The sequence below is a fragment of the Dipodomys merriami genome, unplaced genomic scaffold (assembly GCF_024711535.1).
Source record: "Dipodomys merriami isolate MVZ:Mamm:240054 unplaced genomic scaffold, mDipMer1.0.p SCAF_4, whole genome shotgun sequence".
In the NCBI taxonomy this organism is placed as follows: Eukaryota; Metazoa; Chordata; class Mammalia; order Rodentia; family Heteromyidae; genus Dipodomys; species Dipodomys merriami.
In genome coordinates this window covers 76,217,495-76,237,589 of record NW_027205603.1, presented here as the reverse complement: position 1 = coordinate 76,237,589, position 20,095 = coordinate 76,217,495, and the positions used below count along the sequence as shown (strand labels likewise).

General features: G+C 40.9%; 1 protein-coding gene across 1 annotated transcript; it reads right to left on the bottom strand.

Moving 5' to 3' along the window:
- Positions 1–1,005: 1,005 nt before the first annotated feature.
- On the bottom strand, positions 1,006–5,675 carry Utp23 (UTP23 small subunit processome component). Its single transcript, XM_069991831.1, has 3 exons — positions 5,401–5,675; positions 3,635–3,809; positions 1,006–1,560 (listed from the first exon to the last, which is right to left on the bottom strand). Exons 1-3 carry the CDS (start codon positions 5,586–5,588, stop codon positions 1,174–1,176), a joined length of 750 nt encoding a protein of 249 aa, XP_069847932.1. The 5' UTR covers positions 5,589–5,675; the 3' UTR covers positions 1,006–1,173.
- Between the last annotated feature and the right edge of the window lie 14,420 nt (positions 5,676–20,095).

Here is a 20,095-nt window from a genome sequence, read left to right as displayed (position 1 = left end):
TGCATGCATGAGGCCCTGGGTTCGATTCCTCAGCACCACATAAGCACAAAAAGCAAGAATTGGCCCTGTGGCTCAAGTGGTAGAACACTAGCCTTGAGCTGAAGAGCTGAGGGACAACGCTCAGGCCAAGTTCAGGCCTCATGACCAACCAAAACAAAACAAAACAAATCTAGTAGTAGGATGACCTGATATTATGTGATGGCTATGACTATATTGAAAATTACAGTGGGGCTCTTTACAGTGTTACTGGAAAATGTGGCTAAAATTTAAGTTAGTTGCCAAAAGAAAATGAGGTTATTAACTTCAAGAACAAGATAGAGCTAAGTTTTTGTGGCTCATGTCCGCAAATGTAGCTACCCAGGAGGCTGAGATCTGAGGATGGCAGCTGGAAGTCAGCCCAAGCAAGGAAGTTCATGAGACTATTGCTAATTAACCAGCAAAAAGCTGGAAGTGGAGCTATGGCTCAAGTGGTAGACTGCACATTTTAAGCAAAAGAGCTCAGGAATGGTACCTAGGCCCTTAGTTTAAGCCCCAGGACCAGCACAAAAAATAACTAACAAGATAGTACAAGATTGCTCTACCATTTGAGTTATGCCAGCCCTATCTGCATTGGTTATAGGTTCTCACTTTATGCTCATCAGGCTGGCAGGGACTGTGACTGTCCTACTTATACTACTCATGTAACTAAGATGACAAGCACAAGCCATCATGCCAAATCCCTGGTTGACTTTACAAAGTCACACTTTTTGTCAAGGCTGACCTCAAAGTGATCCTCCAGATCTGACTCCCAAGTAGCTAATATTAAGGCTGGAGCAACCAAACGCAGCTTATAACTTGTTTTTTTTTCCCTCTGTTCTTGATAGTATATGTTTTATTTACTTTTTATTGGCTTATATCGACTAGAACTGTTTGATTTTTTAAAGCTATATATGTTTGGGAGTGGCACAAGACAATTTTACTGAGAAACAACCTCCAAAACACAAGAAAAATTCAACTCTATCACATCTAAAGCAAATGATTTTTATTTTAGAAGTAATTTTAACCAAAAGCATATGGACTATAATTGTTTATAAAATAACTTTATAGTTTTTCATCATAAATACTTCTTTGCAGTCCCAAAAGTAAATTCACTTTTCACATCTGAAAGTCTTAAATGTATCTAAGCCATTCATTTCATTGTCCTTCTGCATTCTGCTTCTCAGAAAGTACTTTTGAGGTAGATCTGTTGCGGATCCTTTTCCTTTTCCTTTTCTTGTCAGAAGCAGGTGATTTTGAGTCCTGGACCTTTTTCTTTTTCTTCAAACAGCTAAGAGGATTGGGGCCACTTATTTTCTTCCGCTTTTTTCTTCTTCTCTGTTCAGGATTTTTCACTAAACCTTGCTCCTCTTTGAGCTGCTTGATATTTTGTTTGTCATGCACAGAGACAAGCTGACCTGACTGGACAGATTTTACAAAGGCAATTGTTTTGGGAGAAGGTTTGTCCAAAACGATAGTATTCTGAATAATAAACATGAGAGGCACTCCAGGTTGCTTCTTTACCTTCACAGATAAATTCTGATCCTATTGAAAAAAAAATGGGATAATTTGGCTCAAATACATTAATTAGGATGTCTTAAATTAAGAACTTTAGGAGAGCAATATTAAAAAAGATCACAGATTTTCTCTCAGATCAGCAGTGCAAATGGGGCTTATTGACATTCTGGTACTATGAATTATAAACTAATACAAACACAAATTGTGAGGTTTCCCTTGTTTCTATTCTGTTTTTCAGAAAGAGGTAAGAAAGAGAAAAAAAGTCAGAAGAAATAGAAAGCAGGGATTAGCTGACTCAAATTCTAGATTAAGCTTTGTTGAGATGCAATTTAACCTTAGTGTAAAACTGCTGTGCAATTTTCCTTGAGTGTACCTGAGCAAATCTTATTTGTACACAAACTTAATTTTTGATGGCTTGAGGGTTTGAACTCTACCACTTGAGCTACCTTCAGCCTTTTTGCTCTCATTTTTCACAGGGTCTTACTCCTTTTTTTTCTTTTTCTTTTTCTTTGTTTAGGTCCAGTCGTGGGGCCTGAACTCTGGGCCTGGGCGCTGTCCCTCAGCTCTTCAGCTCAAGGCTAGCACTCTACCACTTCTGGCTTTTTTCTTTTTGCTTATGTGGTACTGAGGAATCGAACCCAGGGCCTCATGCATGCAAGGCAAGCGCTCTACCACTGAGCCACCTTCCCAGCCCTACTCCTTTTTTTTTCAGTATGGGGCTTGAATTCAGGGTCTTACTCCTACTAAGCAGGTGCTCTAATGTTGAGCCACACTTCCAGACTCTTTTGTACCAGTTATTTTTGTTTCCTGACTACGAAACATGCTTAGCCTTCTAAGTGCCGATTTTAGGCTTCCTGTTGTAGCTGGGATGACAAGTTCACTCCACCACACCCAGCTTCTTCCACTGTGATACAATTTTGTGGACTTTTCTGCCCAGGCTGATCTAGAAATGCAGTCCTCCCCATCTCAGCTCTCACATAGCTAGGCTGACAGGCACATGGCACTGCACATGGCTGTTAGTCTGAGAAGGCATTTTACATCAATGTCCACATTCTTCCCAATCAACCAGGATTATAGGTGTGAGCCATCAGTACTTACCAATGGTCTCTTATTTTCACCTAAGGTCAGCCTTGGATGGAAATAGTTCTCCTGGTTTGGATTAGACATGACCCCACACACACACTTAGCTTGACCACCTATACTTAGCTTGTTTGTTGAGATGGGGTCTCACTAACGTTTAGCCTGCGCTGGTCTCATGCTCTCAGTCTCTGACTCCTACATTTATGTGAACTTCTTAACATCATCTCCAAGAGTCTTTTGTCTCTCAAACATTTAAAATTTGCAATGTTCCAGACCAGTTCTACAGTCTTTACGATCATGAAACCTGAATTTTTGAAACAATATTATTGGAAAGTGAAAAACAGGTATGAATATAAAAAGGAAAATCTTTGCTTTACTCATCTTCCCTTGAGAACTCTAAAACAAATAATCACATTGAATGATAAATGTCTCTCTCTTTTTTTTAACTGTATTTTTTTTGGTCTTTTCTTTTTTGGTACTGGGGATTGAACCCAGGACGTTGCACTTGGTAGGCAAGCGCTTTGCCACTGAACTATATCCCAACCCTAAATGTCTCATTTTTAAAAAGTGAAACAGATTGTTAGAGAAGTAGATACTAACCAAAAGACACTGGACAAACAAGGAAGAAGAAGGAAGTTGAATACAACTGAAATTGATCATTTGCAACTATGAAAACGTAACAATGGAACCTGCTGAAGGTGTTTTGGGGAGGGGATAAACAAAGCAGAGCCAGTTGACAGAGTGAAATATACTGTAAGCATGTGTGGACTCCTAACAATTAAATCCCCCCTGTAAATCAAGCATAAGCTAATAATAATAATAACAACAATAATAATTATGTTCTCAAGTCTTTCCTTAATTCTTAAGTAACAACTGATTTTTATTGACTGCAATTTAATGATCTCAATTTTTTACATCAAAATACTAACAAATCACTCTACCTACCCTTTTTTCTGATTATAAATAACTCGTGAAGCAATACACAGAATATACTGATTTGTAGTATTGAAAGTAACATTACCTGGGTTGCTACAAAATAATGGTGAGGATTCCCTTCCTCCACCATGGAAAGCAGACATTCTGATCCAGTCACTGAGTTCTTGAAATGGGGACAATTTCGAACCTGGCATTTCTGTGCAATGAGTTTTGCCCCATATAAGTCCTTTCCCAATGTTTCTAACTCCTTCAACACACATCTGGAAAAAAAAATGCTATTAGCAATTCACAAGCTTCATGTAGCCGAGATGACAAGCACAGGCTACTATGTCCAGCTTCTTTATTTATTTTTTTGGTCCGGTCGTGGGCCTGAACTCTGGGCCTGGGTGCTGTCCCTCAGCTCTTCAGCTCAAGGCTAGCACTCTACCACTTGAGCCATAGCGCCACTTCTGGCTTTTTTTTTTCTGCTTATGTGGTGCTGAGGAATTGAACCCAGGGTGTCATGCATGCAAGGCAAGCGGCTCTACCACTGAGCCACCTTCCCAGCCCCCAGCTTCTTTATTAAGATAAGGTCTTGCTAACTCTTTGCTAGCTGTGGCCTAACCTTGAAACACAATCCTTGTAAGATCTCTGCCTCTTAAGTAGCTGGGATTACTGTTTCGCACTTCCATTTTCTCCTCCTGCATTAATATTTTAATAAAGCTCCTTAGTCATTTCTAACTGCACACCTAAAAAAAAACACAAATTGCATGTGTGTAAAGAAATGGATGGGCAATAAGAGTATATGTTAACTGGTACATGTTAACTGGCTACTCTTTAGTAATGGTAGTGGCATGCCACTTGTAATTTTAATTTGTTTTGCAAGAATAAGTATACTTACTCTACAGTGAAAAAAAAAGGCACCAAATTTCTTGTCATTCATGATTTCACTTCATTCTACCTACGCCTTGCTTTCATTTTTGTAATTTGTAATGTAATCTCTTTCCCAGGCATTCTACACCTCCATTTGATCAAGACATCTTCAAAATATCACCATACAACTGAATAAATGAGCAGGATGAAATAATACCTCCTCCCTCCTATCCCCGGCGCTATTCCATCCTACGTGTACTTTCCAGTAGATGAAGTGGAGGAAACATTAGGGCGGGGATGCACACCCACCCACTTTAGGCTGACTGGGGCACTTCACAGGTGTCCTGGGCAGGGATTTTATCCTGCTAAGTTTTATCCTTAGTGGCCAGTGGCCAACATGGAGAACACATGTGCACATTTCTTACGTCTTCAATCTTGATTTCTTTATCTGGTAATCAAAGGTGTCACAGGACCACAGTGAACAGATGTGCAGGACGTCCCCAGCGCCCCCTCAGCTCCGCGTCGTGGGCGGGGCTATGTGAGCAAGCGTGCCCGCGAGAACCCCAGGCCCGGGCTCCACCACGCCCGTCGGAACCCCGGGCCCGGGCTCCACCACGCCCGTCGGAACCCCGGGCCCGGGCTCCACCACGCCCGTCCGCACCCCGGGCCCGGGCCCACCACGCCCGTCGGAACCCCAGGCCCGGGCTCCACTGGGCCCGTCGGAACCCCGGGCCCGGGCTCCACCACGCCCGTCCGCACCCCGGGCCCGGGCCCACCACGCCCGTCCGCACCCCGGGCCCGGGCCCACCACGCCCGTCCGCACCCCGGGCCCGGGCTCCACCACGCCCGTCCGCACCCCGGGCCCGGGCTCCACCACGCCCGTCCGCACCCCGGGCCCGGGCTCCACCACGCCCGTCCGCACCCCGGGCCCGGGCTCCACCACGCCCGTCCGCACCCCGGGCCCGGGCTCCACCACGCCCGTCCGCACCCCGGGCCCACCTGGTGGTACACAGCTGCGTCTCCCCCGTAAGGTAGCGGGGCAGCTGCTCCCGCAGCTGGATGCGGCCCCTCAGCGCCGCCTGACAGAAAGTGCCGTCCAGCAGGATCTGGTACGGCTCGCGGACTCCAAAATTGTTGCGAAAGAAGCCAAGATGCTTCTTGGCGTGTTTCTGCCTGGTGATCTTCATGGCCAACTCATCTGGACCGACGCCTCCAAACCAGGAGGCGGCGAGCCCGGCAACGACGGCTTATTCCGGAAATGAACAGCTCTGGGCCCCGGAAGTAAACGCCTCCACTTCCCAGACCTGGGCTCCGGAGTACGTCATTCCCAGACCCGGCACTGGCTGGGCTCTCTACGCCCCTTTTAGGGGCGGGCTCTCTCCGAGGCGGAGCTTTGTTTCTGCGCGGGAAACGAGTCGGCCAGGGGTGCGCATGCGCAGCCGCACTGCGCGCGCTGCCACCCAGCACCGAGCAGTCTCTGAGAGGCCGGCCGTGTGAGAGCGGTCCGCGGTGATGTTGAGCCTCAATTGCTCCAGGCATTCTCCTATATTGTTTCCTTTAATGGTGATAATTCCCAAGTGAGAGAAGGAGAGGACCCAATCTTGGAGGTTTGTCCTGGCTGCTTTTAAAAAAGAAAGGCCGTTCGGTTGGTTTCCCGAGCGCTGTGGTCTGTCTGTCGGGGCCGCGGCCTCGGGTCGCCGGCCTCTGCTCCCCACCGGGGCCCACTCCCTCCCGAGTCAGTAAGTCAGTTTACGGGATCCGCCCCTCATCTTGAGACCCTGGTGTCGACTCGAGACTTGGGAGAGAACTCGCAGAGGCGACGTTTGTCCGGACCCAGAATCGGAGCTCGCTGCCCGGTTCTGCTGCTAACCTTAGGGGGTTGAGTCGGTCCTCGTGGAACTGGTTCCAGTCCTGGGGCTTGAACTCAGGGCCTAGGTGCCGTCCATGAGCTTTTCCGCTGAAGGTTGACCACACCACTTGAACCACAGCTCCACTTCCGGCTTTTAGGGTGGTTAATGAGGGATAGCAATCTCATGGACTTTCCTGTCTAGGCTGGTTTTGGACCTTGATCCTCAGATCTCGGCCTCCTGAATAGCTAGGATTACAGGCTTGAACCATTGGTACCTAACTTAAGGACTCTTTTTTTCCCCCCTAATGTCTGTAGTTTCTGACATGGGAAAACTATGTCCTGGGCTAATGACAGGAACATAGATGTACACCTGATTTATGGTTTAAGATTTAATTGGTCATTTTGATGAATAAAGAGAATAAATCCGAATTTTGAGTTTGTTTGACTGCAGAGTATCCTCTTTGAGAAAAATAGGCAAAGGAGGGACGAGTATGGAATTTTACATTTTTGTCTTGGCCTGGAATCTGTCCCAGATCTAATTTTGGCTAAGATTGAAGAAAACTCTCACAGAAAAATGAATTACAATGTGATTGAAATGTATTGTTTGCATTTGGGGTTTTATTTCAATTTATAGGTTTATGAAATTGGAACTAACATCTTTTTTAATGTGTTTCAGCACATTGCTTAGATGGCTGCTTTCATTTAACTGCAAATAAATTTAAAATTGGAAGTCATGAAAAAATATTAAAGAGTTGGAATCATCATCCTTGAATTTAATTGCTCCATATTTTCCAACTTGAATTCTCTCTTTATTCCTGTATTCAAAATCTTGACACTGGTTGTATTTCCACCACAGAGAAATGATACCACACCGATTTTAATTAAAACTTTTTTTTAAAAAAGGCTCACATCTGTTACCTCATTTTAGCTACCAGTTCCTTAACTATGTTCTGTTTTAAAAAAAAAAGTGGCACAGCACTATACCTTTGAGTTATAGTCTACATTGTTATTTAGTTTATTAAACTACAATTTTATTGGATCTTTCTTCATATGACACTGCAAATTTGCACACCTACCCTTGTTACAAAAACAGCTTATAATGGTGCTTATTAAGTTTTAAGTAGAGTTTTCTATTAGCATGGTGTTTATTAAAACATGATCCCAGTATATGCAGAAAATGCAGAAAAGTTCTTGGTGTGATTATTTAAAATACGTGGGTCTGATTCAAAACAAGCATTAAAAGCCCAGTGCTGGTGGCTCACGCCTGTAATCCTAACTACTCCAGGAGGCTGAGATCTGAGGATTTCCGTTCAAAGCCAGCCCAGGCAGGAAAGTCCGTGAGACTCTTATCTCCAATTAACCACCAGAAAATCGGAAGTGACACTGTGGCTCAGTTAGTAAAGCACTAGCCTTGAGCTAAAGAGCTGAGGCACAGCACCCAGGCTGAGTTCAAGACCCACGACTGACAAAAACAAGCAAAACAATCATTAAAGAAGAGGACTCTACAGTAGTCTTCACTTATTTGAAGTTCCAAGATCCCCTAGTGGAAAAGATACCTGGGATATAGATGTTACCAAATCCTATATATACTATATACTGTCCTTATATATTCAGACCTATGGTAAACTTTATGTTAGTCATAGTAATGGACTAACACCTAATAGAACAACTGTAACAACACACTCTAATAAAAGCTACATATCTGGTCCCCTCTACCCACAAATTTTAATTTTACAGTAGAACCTTAGCATCTGGTATTTTTTTTATTGAGAATTTGCATCTACTTATGAAAAAAATAACAGTAAGACAGTACATCAAGATTCAGAGAGGAAGTGACATTTATTAAAATCTCCCCTGGTCATTATTATGCTCATTAATGTTCCGGAGTGACCTCTTGCAGTAGGACACCACTGCTATTCAGTATGATATTTTCATTAAGTGGTCTGCTTAATATACTTTTGTCAAAATGCCAGTGACCAAGTACTGGCAAATCAATATTTGGCCACAACCTAAGCAAAAGCCAAATAATTGTCATTATTGAATGAACTATTTGAATATAACTTTAAATAACTTTTAAAATTTATTGTAATATCATTATTAAAAACTGCAATAGGGCTGGGAAGGTGGCTCAGTGGTAGAGCGCTTGCCTTGCATGCTCGAGACCCTGGGTTCGATTCCTCAGTACCACATAAGCAAAAAGAAAAAAGCCGGAAGTGGCGCTGTGGCTGGTAGAGCGCTAGCCTTGAGCTGAAGAGCTGAGGGACAGTGCCCAGGCCCAGAGTTCAGGCCCCACGACCGGACCCCCAAAAAATAAATAAATTAATTAATTAATTTAAAAAATAAAAAATAAGGGATGGGAAGGTAGCTCAGTGGTAGAGTGCTTGCCTTGCATGCAAGAGGCCCTGGGTTCGATTCCTCAGCACCACATAAGCAAAAAGAAAAAAGCCGGAAGTGGCGCTGTGTCTCAAATGGTAGAGCACTAGCCTTGAGCTGAAGAGCTGAGGGACAGCGCCCAGGCCCAGAGTTCAGGCCCCACGACCGGACAAAAAATAAAATAAAATAAAATAAATAAAAAATAAAAACTGCAATAGTCATTGAAAAAAGTGGCCTCCGCACAAGAGCAACGATGCCTTAGCAGTACCAGCTTTTAGATTTTTTTCCTTGAGCTCCATGCCACATAGAACATACACATCTGGTTGAGATCCATAGAAGATTAATTTTATTTTTCATGCTCTTCGTGTTTTTTTTATTATGTATGGGTCCAATAACATTTACAACATGATATTGTGCATACTTTGAAGATCTTTTTTTCTTCATAAAAATTTGAGGAACCAAGTTTACATGAAAATGATTTATTCTGAAAGGTCTGACTAATACCTAAATAGGATTTTTTCATGAAAGATTCATTGCCTAAATTGAATGAAACAGGTAAACATTAGACATAGTACATAAAGATTATTTTGTTTCATTTCGTGTTAAGTGTACCTTTGTTTAACTTCATAAACATTAGAGACTTCATCTAAGGTGCTTAATGTGGTGTTATTCTGTTTTATATTCATATTTAAATATTTATAAATATTTGTTAACATTCATTATCTCCAAAAGAATAACGTGTTCTTCCTAAATTATGCAGCTAATATGCTCTCTAAATAAATAATTAAGCCACATAAATACATGTTTTAGAACAAGATAGGCAAACTGCTTTGTTTTGAGGTCCTATTTAATTTTTCACTAAGGTGCTCAAGGAGAAACTCCACGGTAGAGTGCCATACGGTGAAAGTTTATTTTTATTTTATTTATTTATTTTTTTTGATGGGGGGGGGTCCGGTCGTGGGGCCTGAACTCTGGGCCTGGGCGCTGTCCCTCAGCTCTTCAACTCAAGGCTAGCACTCTACCACTTGAGCCACAGCGCCACTTCTGGTTTTTTTCTTTTTGCTTATGTGGTGCTGAGGAATTGAACCCAGGGCCTCAGGCATGCAAGGCAAGCGCTCTACCACTGAGCCACCTTCCCAGCTCCACAGTGAAAGTTTATATGTGTCAGAAGTACCATTAAAGGTTAGATGTAAATGTGTCATGTTTGATAAAATATTCTTTGTTTTCCAGATTATATAAATAATGCCTATGATAATAATTGGAATAAAAAGCTGTTTGCTTTCTCTTCCATTATGCAGATAACACTTTACAGATTATTGTGTATCTTTCTGCATACATCATATGTGTATATATCATATGCATATACGTGTACATACATAGTTTTTATTACAAAAATGAAATCACATCTTATTTTTTTTGGGGGGGGGTCCGGTCGTGGGGCCTGAACTCTGGGCCTGGGCGCTCTCCCTCAGCTCTTCAGCTCAAGGCTAGCACTCTACCACTTGAGCCACAGTGCCACTTCCGGCTTTTTTCTTATGTGGTGCTGAGGAATCGAACCCAGGGTGAAATCACATTTTATGATTTCTATGCATTACACTTATCTCACATAACAATCCTTGTGGAAACACACACAATTGGCAGAACTCTCATTTATTACTTTCGATGGTTAGATATCATTTCCCACAAAAACACCACAGGGAATTTCCATCAACTCTTTCTCCTCTTCTGGATAAAACAAATTCTGATTTTACTCCTGACAGTAATGTGCCCTATAAGAGAATCCAATTCCCGCCTCTGTGCAGCAGTTCTAACCACATGATGATATTTGAGCCAAAGATTTATAAGGGTAAGTGTTGCAAGGATTTCTGGGAAGTCTGCTGCAGACTACTGGAAGACATAGCTTGGCTATTGGCACTCACAATTTGACCTCCTTCCTGTCTAGTTCTAAAATTTAGATGTGGTGAATACAATTCGAGTCTCTGATGATAAACTGTGAGGTCACCAGGATGGAAGCAGTAGCCTATGACTGGTAAAGGAGATAGAGGAAACCTAGATGCCTTGTAACCCAGAAAACTGTTTGCCCCAGCCTAAACTTCCTTCCCCTGAAATGTTTTATATGACAAAAAAGAAAATTCTACTTTGGTTTTTAAATTTCTTCTATAGACAGCCAAATCTAATCCTAACTTAAAAAGTTAAAGCTTATTCTGTAATTATTAGTGGTTTGATATGAGAGGTTTATATTGACAGATTTCCTTAATGAGGCCTTGCTGTTAGTTGGTGTTCACCATACAATTGCTCTTCTTTTGATCAAACTAAAAATCCTACTTTCTAAGTTTTCTCTCAAAGGTAGAATGTTACCAAATTTTTTAAAAATCTCCCCTTTTGGAGACAATACTGGGGTTTGAACTCAATGCCTGCTTGATAAGCAGTCACTCTATATCACCTGAGTGGGTCTGCCAGCCCCTTTTTGCATTGGTTATTTTCCAGGTAGGGTTTTGTTTTGCTTTCTGCCTGGGCTGGACCTGAAGATAGTCTTCGTTTTTGTGCTCCCCCATGTCACTGAAATGAAGAGAGCACTCTACCATGTCATTGTGCTTTCCTCATAGTTTCAGACTACCCTATAGATATGAGCTGCTCAGTCATTGGTGGAGATGGAATCTCACAAATTTAATGCCCAGCTGTTGTAAATTGTAACCAGGATTACAGGTTTGAGCCACTTTCTTCACACAACCTTTGACATACTGCATCAACTGTATTGTCATTGTTTCTTATAAAAGGGTAACGATTGGATTTGAATCTGGTATGTCAGTAGGATGTATTTTCTTTTAAGAAAGTTAAGTAAGAATCTCATGCTTAGACTACAAATGTGAAGAAGATCCTGGTGTTTCACTGTTGCTAGTTAAGGAAATCAAACAAGGTTTCTGTTAGTATTGGTGAGCTATTCCTTCAGGTCCAATGACAAGGACCTGTATCTCAGAAGCAAAAATGTTACAGAGACAGGCTGTGGATACAGAACAATAGTAGAACAGTTGTGCAGAATGTGCTAGGTCATGGGTTCTATCTTCAGCACCAAAAGAAACATTTCAAGGTATTTCTGCTTGTTAAGGACCTATCTAAATCAGACAGTGTAGGAAAGATGTGTAGCCAAGAGTACCTAATAGTATCAGAAAGCACTTGCCCACTAACTATGAAACAAAATTAGTATGTTTACTGCATCCATTTATTTGGAGGCAGATTGAAAAGAATTCAGTAATTCACTGTAGCAGACTTCAACAGTGCTCTTCATTGGTATTTTACTACAAAAATGTTTAATGGTATTAATTAAAGTGGTAAAAAAAATTGGTAGAGAGTAGAAAGTTAAGAAGTAGCAATGAGAAAAAGTTTGGCTTTACTTTGATGAAAAATAAATTGCCTTTTGAAATTTAATTTAATCATAACTGAAATGAGTACAGACGTTTATAGTATATGAGGGTCATTCATTTTAGCCCATCAAAGCATTTTAGAAGATTAATGAGGCCTTATAAAATTTCTCTAGTTAGGCAAATATTAGTATTGTTACTTAAAGAAGTTTAAAGATTGACCATTATGTCAGAATACAGATTTAAAAGGATTTCTAAAACCACTATTTATTTATATTGAACAAAATGTTGACAACTCTTTCACTCATGGTTTCGTGTATATTTTTAAACAGCAGGACTTTAGAGCAGAAACTGAATTCCTGGTGGCAAGAAATCAAACATGCTTTCAATAATTCAGTAGAATATTATTTCAAAGGCTAGTGTTTATAATTGAATTACACCAATATGAGGCATTTGTTACATGATATTATACAAAATAAAAGTCACCGTTAGAGTATTCTCAAATTTTGTCAGGGCAAGATCACTTTGTTTTAATATTAGTAAGTCATAATCAAAATAGTGGATGGAAAGGTCAAATGCCATTCTAAAACATATTATTTTAACAAAAACATAGAAAAGACCCACATATTGAGTCTTCTATATAAATGACTAGTACTTTCTTTTTGTTGGCCCCCACTTTATCCTCTCTATTGTACCTTTCAGCACACTGAACAAATCATTTAGTTATTCAAAGCATAACCTCTGATTGTCTCATTCTCTACATGGGTACAAAAGGACTTAAATTGTGTTAAATTTAAATTGGTACCAAGCAAAATAAAGAAAGCTTTGGGGAAAGTTTTTCTTGAAGTAAAAAGAAGTACATTGTATCAATTGGCTACTATTTTGAGATTATAGTGTTAGTCTGTTCAGACCAAAACGTTAAAGGCAGTGAATTCCTCTTCTAGATAGCCATTTGCTTCATATAGAGATTTATTGTTTAAAGTAAGCTTTTTTTTTGTTATTTGTTTGGTTTTGCTTACAGCCCAAGTAATTCTTGATGGAATCTTTGTTAAATCTAGGCAAAATACTCCCAAAGTTTATGTTATAAATGTCATCTGTATAATACCTTTATTTAAAGATATTTAACATATTCTGCCTATATGCTTTTTCCATTCTTGATGAAGACTGGATGGAGAATTGCTGCTATTCGCTGCTTTAAATGAGCTCCTTAGGTGAGGCATCTTTCCTGTTTGACTTCATCATCAAGCACAGTGCTTAATGCCTTAAGCCAAATTGTTTTGTTTTTTTTTTGGGGGGAGGTCCGGTCATGGGGCCTGAACTCTGGGCCTGGGCACTGTCCCTCAGCTCTTCAGCTCAAGGCTAGCGCTCTACCACTTGAGCCACAGCGCCACTTCCGGCTTTTTTCTTTTACTTATATGGTGCTGAGGAATTGAACCCAGGGCTTCAGGCATGCAAGGCAAGCGCTCTACCACTGAGCCACCTTCCCAGCCCAAGCCAAATTGTTTTGTTTTACCAAATGGAAAATATTATTTTAATTTGGAATTAAATTAAACTCCACAGTTTGAATAGAGTTATCCCAAAGGCTGGGTTAAGGACTTGGTCACTAAGACTGTGGCACTATTGAGAGCTGTATGATAGTTCACGGGTTGGGTCTTGAGCAAAGTCAAGTCATTGGGTGAGTGTCTTTTTTTTTTTTTTTTTTTTTTTTGCCAGTCTTGGGGATTGAAATCAGGGCCTGGGCACTCCCTGAGCTTCTTTTGCTGAAGATTAGCATTCTACCACTTGAACTACATTGCCACTTCTGGCTTTTTCTGTTTATGTGGTACTGAGGACTTGAACCCAGGGCTTCATGCATGCTAGGCAAGCACTCTACCACATTCCCAGCCTAGACGAGTGTCTTGATGAGAATGTTGAGACCGCAGATACTTGTCTCTTTTATTTTCCATGAATTGAACAGAGCTCCACTGCTGTGCTTTCTTCCTTTTGTGTTGCTATTAGTGGAAGTAGCTGGGCCAAGCAAATATAAACTGAAGCCTCTGAAATCATAGAGCCAAAATCAGCTCTTCCTCTTTTTAAAGTGCTTTTCTCCAGTGTTTTATAATAGTGATTGAAAGCTGGCCAGTACAAAATTGATTCTCCTGACTTTGTCTAATTAGATTTCTAATTTTTGTGTCTTAGACCTAGTTCATAAATTCTGATGTATGAACATCTGAAGAGAAGTGACAGTTATTATCTTCTTCCTGTTCCCATGCAGTGAAGCTTTCTGATCCTTCCTCAATGAGTAAGTGCTGTTGGAGGGTTCAGTTCCTAATCTTTTCTTATATCCTATTGTTTGTGACTCCCTGAGGAGTGGCTCATTTGCTGTTTTGAGAGCTGCCATAAGATTACTGCATAAAAAATATAGTCTTGGGGCTGGGGAGGTGACTCAGTGGTAGAGTGCTTGCCTTGCATGCATGAGGCCCTGGGTTCTATTCCTCAGCACCACATAAGCAGAAAAAGGCAGAAGTGGCACTGTGGCTCCAGTGGTAAGTGCTAGCCTTGAGCTGAAGAGCTAAGGGACAACGTTCAGGCCCAGAGTTCAGGCCCCATGACCGACAAAAAAAAAAAAAAAACGCACACACACACATATAGATAGATAGATAGATAGATAGATAGATAGATAGATAGATAGATAGATATAGCTTCCCTAATGGGACAGATACAGATAAGACGACTATGGTTTTGCAGTGGAAGGAAGGTAAGAAGGAAGAAAGGAAGAAAGGAAGACAGGAAGAGAGGAAAGAAAAAGAAGGAAGGGAAGAAATATTATATACGTCCTTTCCCCAGAAGATAATCTTCACCGAGATAAGAACATGTAACCATTATACAATCTCTTGTTAAATACTTCTTGTGAAAATGATACTTTTTTTTGGTAAGTCCTGGGGCTTGAACTCAGGGCCTGGGCACTGTCCCTGAGCTTCTTTTTGCTCAAGGCTAGCACTCTACCACTTGAGCCACAACACCACTTCCAGCTTTTTCTGTGCATGTGGTACTAAGGAATGGTACCCAGGGCTTCATGCATGCAAGGCAAGCAGTCTACCACTAATCCACATTCCCAGTCCAAAAATGATACTTTTTTTTTTTTTTGTCGATCGTGGGGCTTGAACTCTGTGCCTGGGCACTGTCCTTCAGCTCTTCAGCTCAAGGCGAGCGCTCTACCACTTGAACTACAGCGCCACTTCCGGTTTTCTGGTGGTTTATTGGAGATAGGAGTCTCACAGTCTTTCCTGCCAGGGCTGGCTTTGAACCGTGATCCTCAGATCTCAGCCTCCTGAGTAGCTAGGATTACAGGCGTGAGCCACCAGCGCCCGGTCAAAAATGATACTTTTTTACCTCCATTGTTTTTAATCTATTGTTTCCTTTTCTCTCTGATATTCTCCTATTGTGTTTCTTTTCTTAAATGTATTTGGTGGTACTGGGGATTGAACTCAGGGACAATAACTTTGTGTTCTACCATTTGAACCAGTCCTTCTTCCTTTGTATCTGATAAGTACTAGAAAAGATTTACTACCTCAGTTGCTTGTCATGAACATAGTGTCTTCTGGAAAAAATAGGAAATAGATGGTCAGATTATTCTGCTTAGTTCTTTTCCCACCAAGACAGATAAGCTGGTTCAGTAGAGGTTGGCTGGGAGTCCTGAGCAGATATGTTTTGTGTTATTCTGCTCCATTGTTAAATGCACTGCTCAGCTTAGATCCCATTCTGAAAGATCTTCAAAGGAACTAAGCATTCTACAGAGATCTGAAAGCAGTCAATCCTTGAATGGGAAATTGTGACATTGCAGAATCACTAGCTTTATTTCAATACAGAATATGAACAAAGTGGCATTTCAGAATCATTTGGCTCATCTTTGGTGAACTTGATCTTTCATTTTACCCCCTTTAGTTTAGTAAGAAAGTTTTGGCCAAGCCCAGAGTGGTGGGTCACGCCTGTAATCCTAGCTACTCAGGAGGCTGAGATCTGAGGATTGTGGTTCTAAGCCAGCCCTGGCAGGAATGTCTGTGAGACTCTTATCTCCCATAAACCAGTCAGAAAAATGGAAGTGGTGCTGTGGCTCCAGTGGTAGAGCATAGCCTTGAGCTGAATTGCTGAGGGACAATGCCCAGCACAGAGTTCAAGTCCCATGACCACTACCACCATAACCACCAACAACAAAGAGAGAAAGTCTTGGCCAAATGAAGAAAAACAACTCTAATACTGGCTTATTCTCAGGCACAGACTGGTCACAGACTGGTATTCACTGGGCTGTGTTTTCCAAATCTGTAGAGTTGTTATGCCACACAGAAAACTAGTCAGACTGTTTATTTTTTCACTTTTTCACTCTGATGTGGTAGGCTAGCCTCTGCTTCCTGTCTCTGTGCTGGAATTGCACATGAGTAGGTCAGACAGTTTGGTTTGGATGATTTTCGCTATTCTTTCTCTTTGTCTCTCTTCTCCCCCCTCCCCTTTTTGCCTTTAACTAAGTTTGAAATATTCCTATCACATGTAGAATTATGCTAAAATGTTAGTTCTTGTGACAGAGAAAATGAAGAACATATTATTTGGAATACATGGTGAATTTTGTTCAGTAAATGAATATACCCTATGAACTTAGTGCTTACAATATCAAACAACCTTCCAGAGAGAAGAAATGTAATTTATAGTGTGACCAACCATATTTGTGTGAGGGAATACATTGAGTATATTCTGTATTCTGATTTAATATGTCATTTCTTCTCATCTGCTTGTCTTAGGTTTGTTCTGCCTTTTTATTTTCTCCCTAGGATCCTGAAAAGGGAGCTTTGATGATTGACTTGAGACTTTTTTATTTTCTAACATAGGTACTTAGCTGTAAACTTCCTTCTTAGCAGTAATATAGTTATATCTATTCCAAAATTTTGAAAATTTATATTTCCATACTCATCTATTTTTAAATGAATTTGAATAATCTAGAAATCTCATAAGTAAACTCATATTTGTATGGAATAATATTCCATAGAGTTTGTAGATTTTTTAATCACTTGCCTATTTTGAATGTTGTAATTGACATTGTTATACAAATAATGTTTCAGGGGCTGGGAAGGTGGCTCAGTGGTAGAGTGCTTGCCTTGCATGAGGCCCTGGATTCGATTCCTCAGCACCACATAAGCAAAAAAGAAAAAAAGCTGGAAGTGATGCTGTGGCTCAAGTGGTAGAGCGCTAGCCTTGAGCTGAAGAGCTGAGGGACAGCACCCAGGCCCAGATATCAGGCCCCACGACTGGACCCCCCCCCAAAAAAAAAAAGACCAAATAATGTTTCAGTCTTTTCTATCTTTCATACAAATAATGTTTGAGTCCCTTCCTTCCTTCCCCTCCCTCCCTCCCTCCCTCCCTCCCTCCCTTCCTTCCTTCCTTTTTGTGGGTTGTGGGGCTTGAACTCTGAGCCTGGATGCTGTCCCTGAGCTCTTACAGCTCAAGGGTAGTGCTCTACCACTTGAGCCACAGCGCCACTTCTGGTTTTCTGGTGGTTAAGTGGAGATAAAAGTCTCATGGACTTTCCTGCCTGGGCTGACTTTGAACTGTGATCCTTCGATCTCAGGCTCCTGAGTAGCTAGTATTACAGGTGTGAGCCACCTGTGACAGGCCAAGGTGTAGCCCAGGCTGGTCTTGAACTCGTGATCCTCTTGTGTCATCCTTCTCATAGGTTACTTGTGTGCATTACCGGCTCTGTTTTCAATTCTTTGGGATATATATCTGGAAGCAAAATTGCTGGATCATGTGAAATTGCCATACTATTTACCATTTTTCATAATGGTGTTATCAGTTATTTTATTCATCTGTTGCGGGTACTATTCTCTCATTTCCATTTTAAGTTTTTCATTTTATACATTCTTATTTGTTAATTTCTAAATTCTCATTTTATTCTGACATTTCTTCTCTGTCACTAAGACTTTGAATTGTTTCAACTGTATTTGTGATTGTCAATGGAAATACTTTATGATGGCCTCCTTAACAAATACTTTCGTTAGATATTGTAGCTTCTCTTGTCATCTCACTATTGGTGTACATTGGTTGCCCTTTTTATCCAGTTTGAGATCTTCCTGCTTTTCCATGTGATATTGAGTTGTTTCTGATTGAAACACAGATGTGTGTATATTTTGTTAGGAATTCTGGGCCTCTTTGAGACAGCTGGCTTCCTTTGACACAGGGGTCTGGCAATGGAAAAGAGAAGGGAATTCTTGTCACTCATCCCTACGGTAGTGTAACACTATATGTTATCACTGGCCTCCCTTGAGAACCTTGGGGTAGAGGTGGTTCCTTGTTACTAGTAGAGGGCTAGGAACTGCAGGGGACATTGGGCCTTGAAGATACCAAGAGAGGGATAGGAATAGTAAATAGTAGAAGACTCCCATGATTACTTTCTACAGCACAAGGCAGATTATCTTTTGCCTGTAATAAAATTCGTACTCTCCCATAGGCCTCCTCTGAAACCACTCCACTGAGGAGTGACATGATATCCCATCACTGCTGGTGAGGGTGGAAGACCAAATTTCCCTTACGGTCTTCACTGGCAGTATGCAGATGTCTGTAGCTATTTACAGGTTAATGTTCTTCAAGTCCAAGTCTAGAATATATATGATACATGAAAATTCTGGAAAATAACCATTATGGTGCTCCTTGAGTGCCAAGGTTTATAGCCAATCTTCTTTCTCCTCTCCATTTTTCAATCTCCTTATACTTCTTATATGCTGGAACTAGAGTCCTGAGCTTTTGTGGTTAAGGCTAGAACTCTACTCCTTGAGTCAAAGTTCCACTTCCTGTTTTTTGTTTGTTAATTGGAGATAAGAGTCTCTTGGACTTACTTGACCTGACTGGCTTTAAACCTTAATTTTTGATCCTATCAGCTTCCTGAGTAGCTAGGATCACAGGCATGAGCCACAGGTACCTTTTCAAGAGATATGTATGTATGTGTATCAGAGTTATGTCTCAAGTCAGCATGAGTTGTAGGTAGTAGGTTCTGCATCACCCTTCAACAATACATTTTGTTGTTGTTGTTATATTATCTAGGTAAGTCTACATAAACCCAGTAGCCAAGGCTACTCATTCTGATAATTGATCAACCTTTCCACGGTTCAGTTAATTTCTGTGTAATTTAAATAGCTAGAGACTACTATCTACAATTGCATAAAACTATACAATATTAGCTTGTTACCTTTTTTTTTTTTTTTCTTGTGAGTCATAGGGTTTGAACTCTGGGCCTGGGCACTGTTCCTCAGCTCTTCAGCTCAAGGCTAGCACTTTACCACTTGAGCCGCAGAGCCACTTCTGGTTTTCAAGTGGTTTATTGGAAATAAAGAGTCTCACGGACTTTGCTGCCTCGGCTGGCTTTTAACTGCAATCCTCCTATCTCAGCCTCCTGAGTAGCTAGGATTATAGGCATAAGCAACTGGTGCCCGCTAGCTTGTTACTTTTGAAATTTTTTTTAGCTTTAAGTAGTTGTACAAAGGAGTTGCCATTTAATAAATGTGAGAAAAAGCCTCTTTTCTATCAAAGTAGTTTGCTTCCTTTCTGTTAATCTTGGGAGAATCGTTTTCCCTTGTTAATTACATTTTAGTTACAGAGATCCTTTTCCTGAGCACTTTAAGACAGCCTGTTTTAAGCTTCTACACTTTTTTCTTTTTAAAAAAAAATTTTTTTTTTATTGTAAAGATACTATACAGAGGGTTACAGTTACTTGAGTAAGGTAATGAGTACACTTCCTGTTGAGCATTGTTACCCCTCCATTGTTTTCCCCCTACTATTCCTTCCCTCCCTACCTTCCCCGAGGTTCTTTTTTTTTTTTTTAATTGTGATTAAGTGATTACATAATTTCCCAAATTTCACAGTATTGTGGAATAATGATACTCATTTAAAGTCACAAGCTCATTATAACTTTCCTGGAAGTTCCTCCACTTTTAATTACTCCTGATAATTAAGCCACATTCTTTTGTAGACTGAACCTGAATTTAGCCAATGTGAACATAGAGGTAGGGCCTGCATGAGGGAATAATAAAAGGAGCAACCTCTATTCCCTTGCTTTCCGTTCTTTGTTTTTTGTTTTGGCTGATGGCGCATT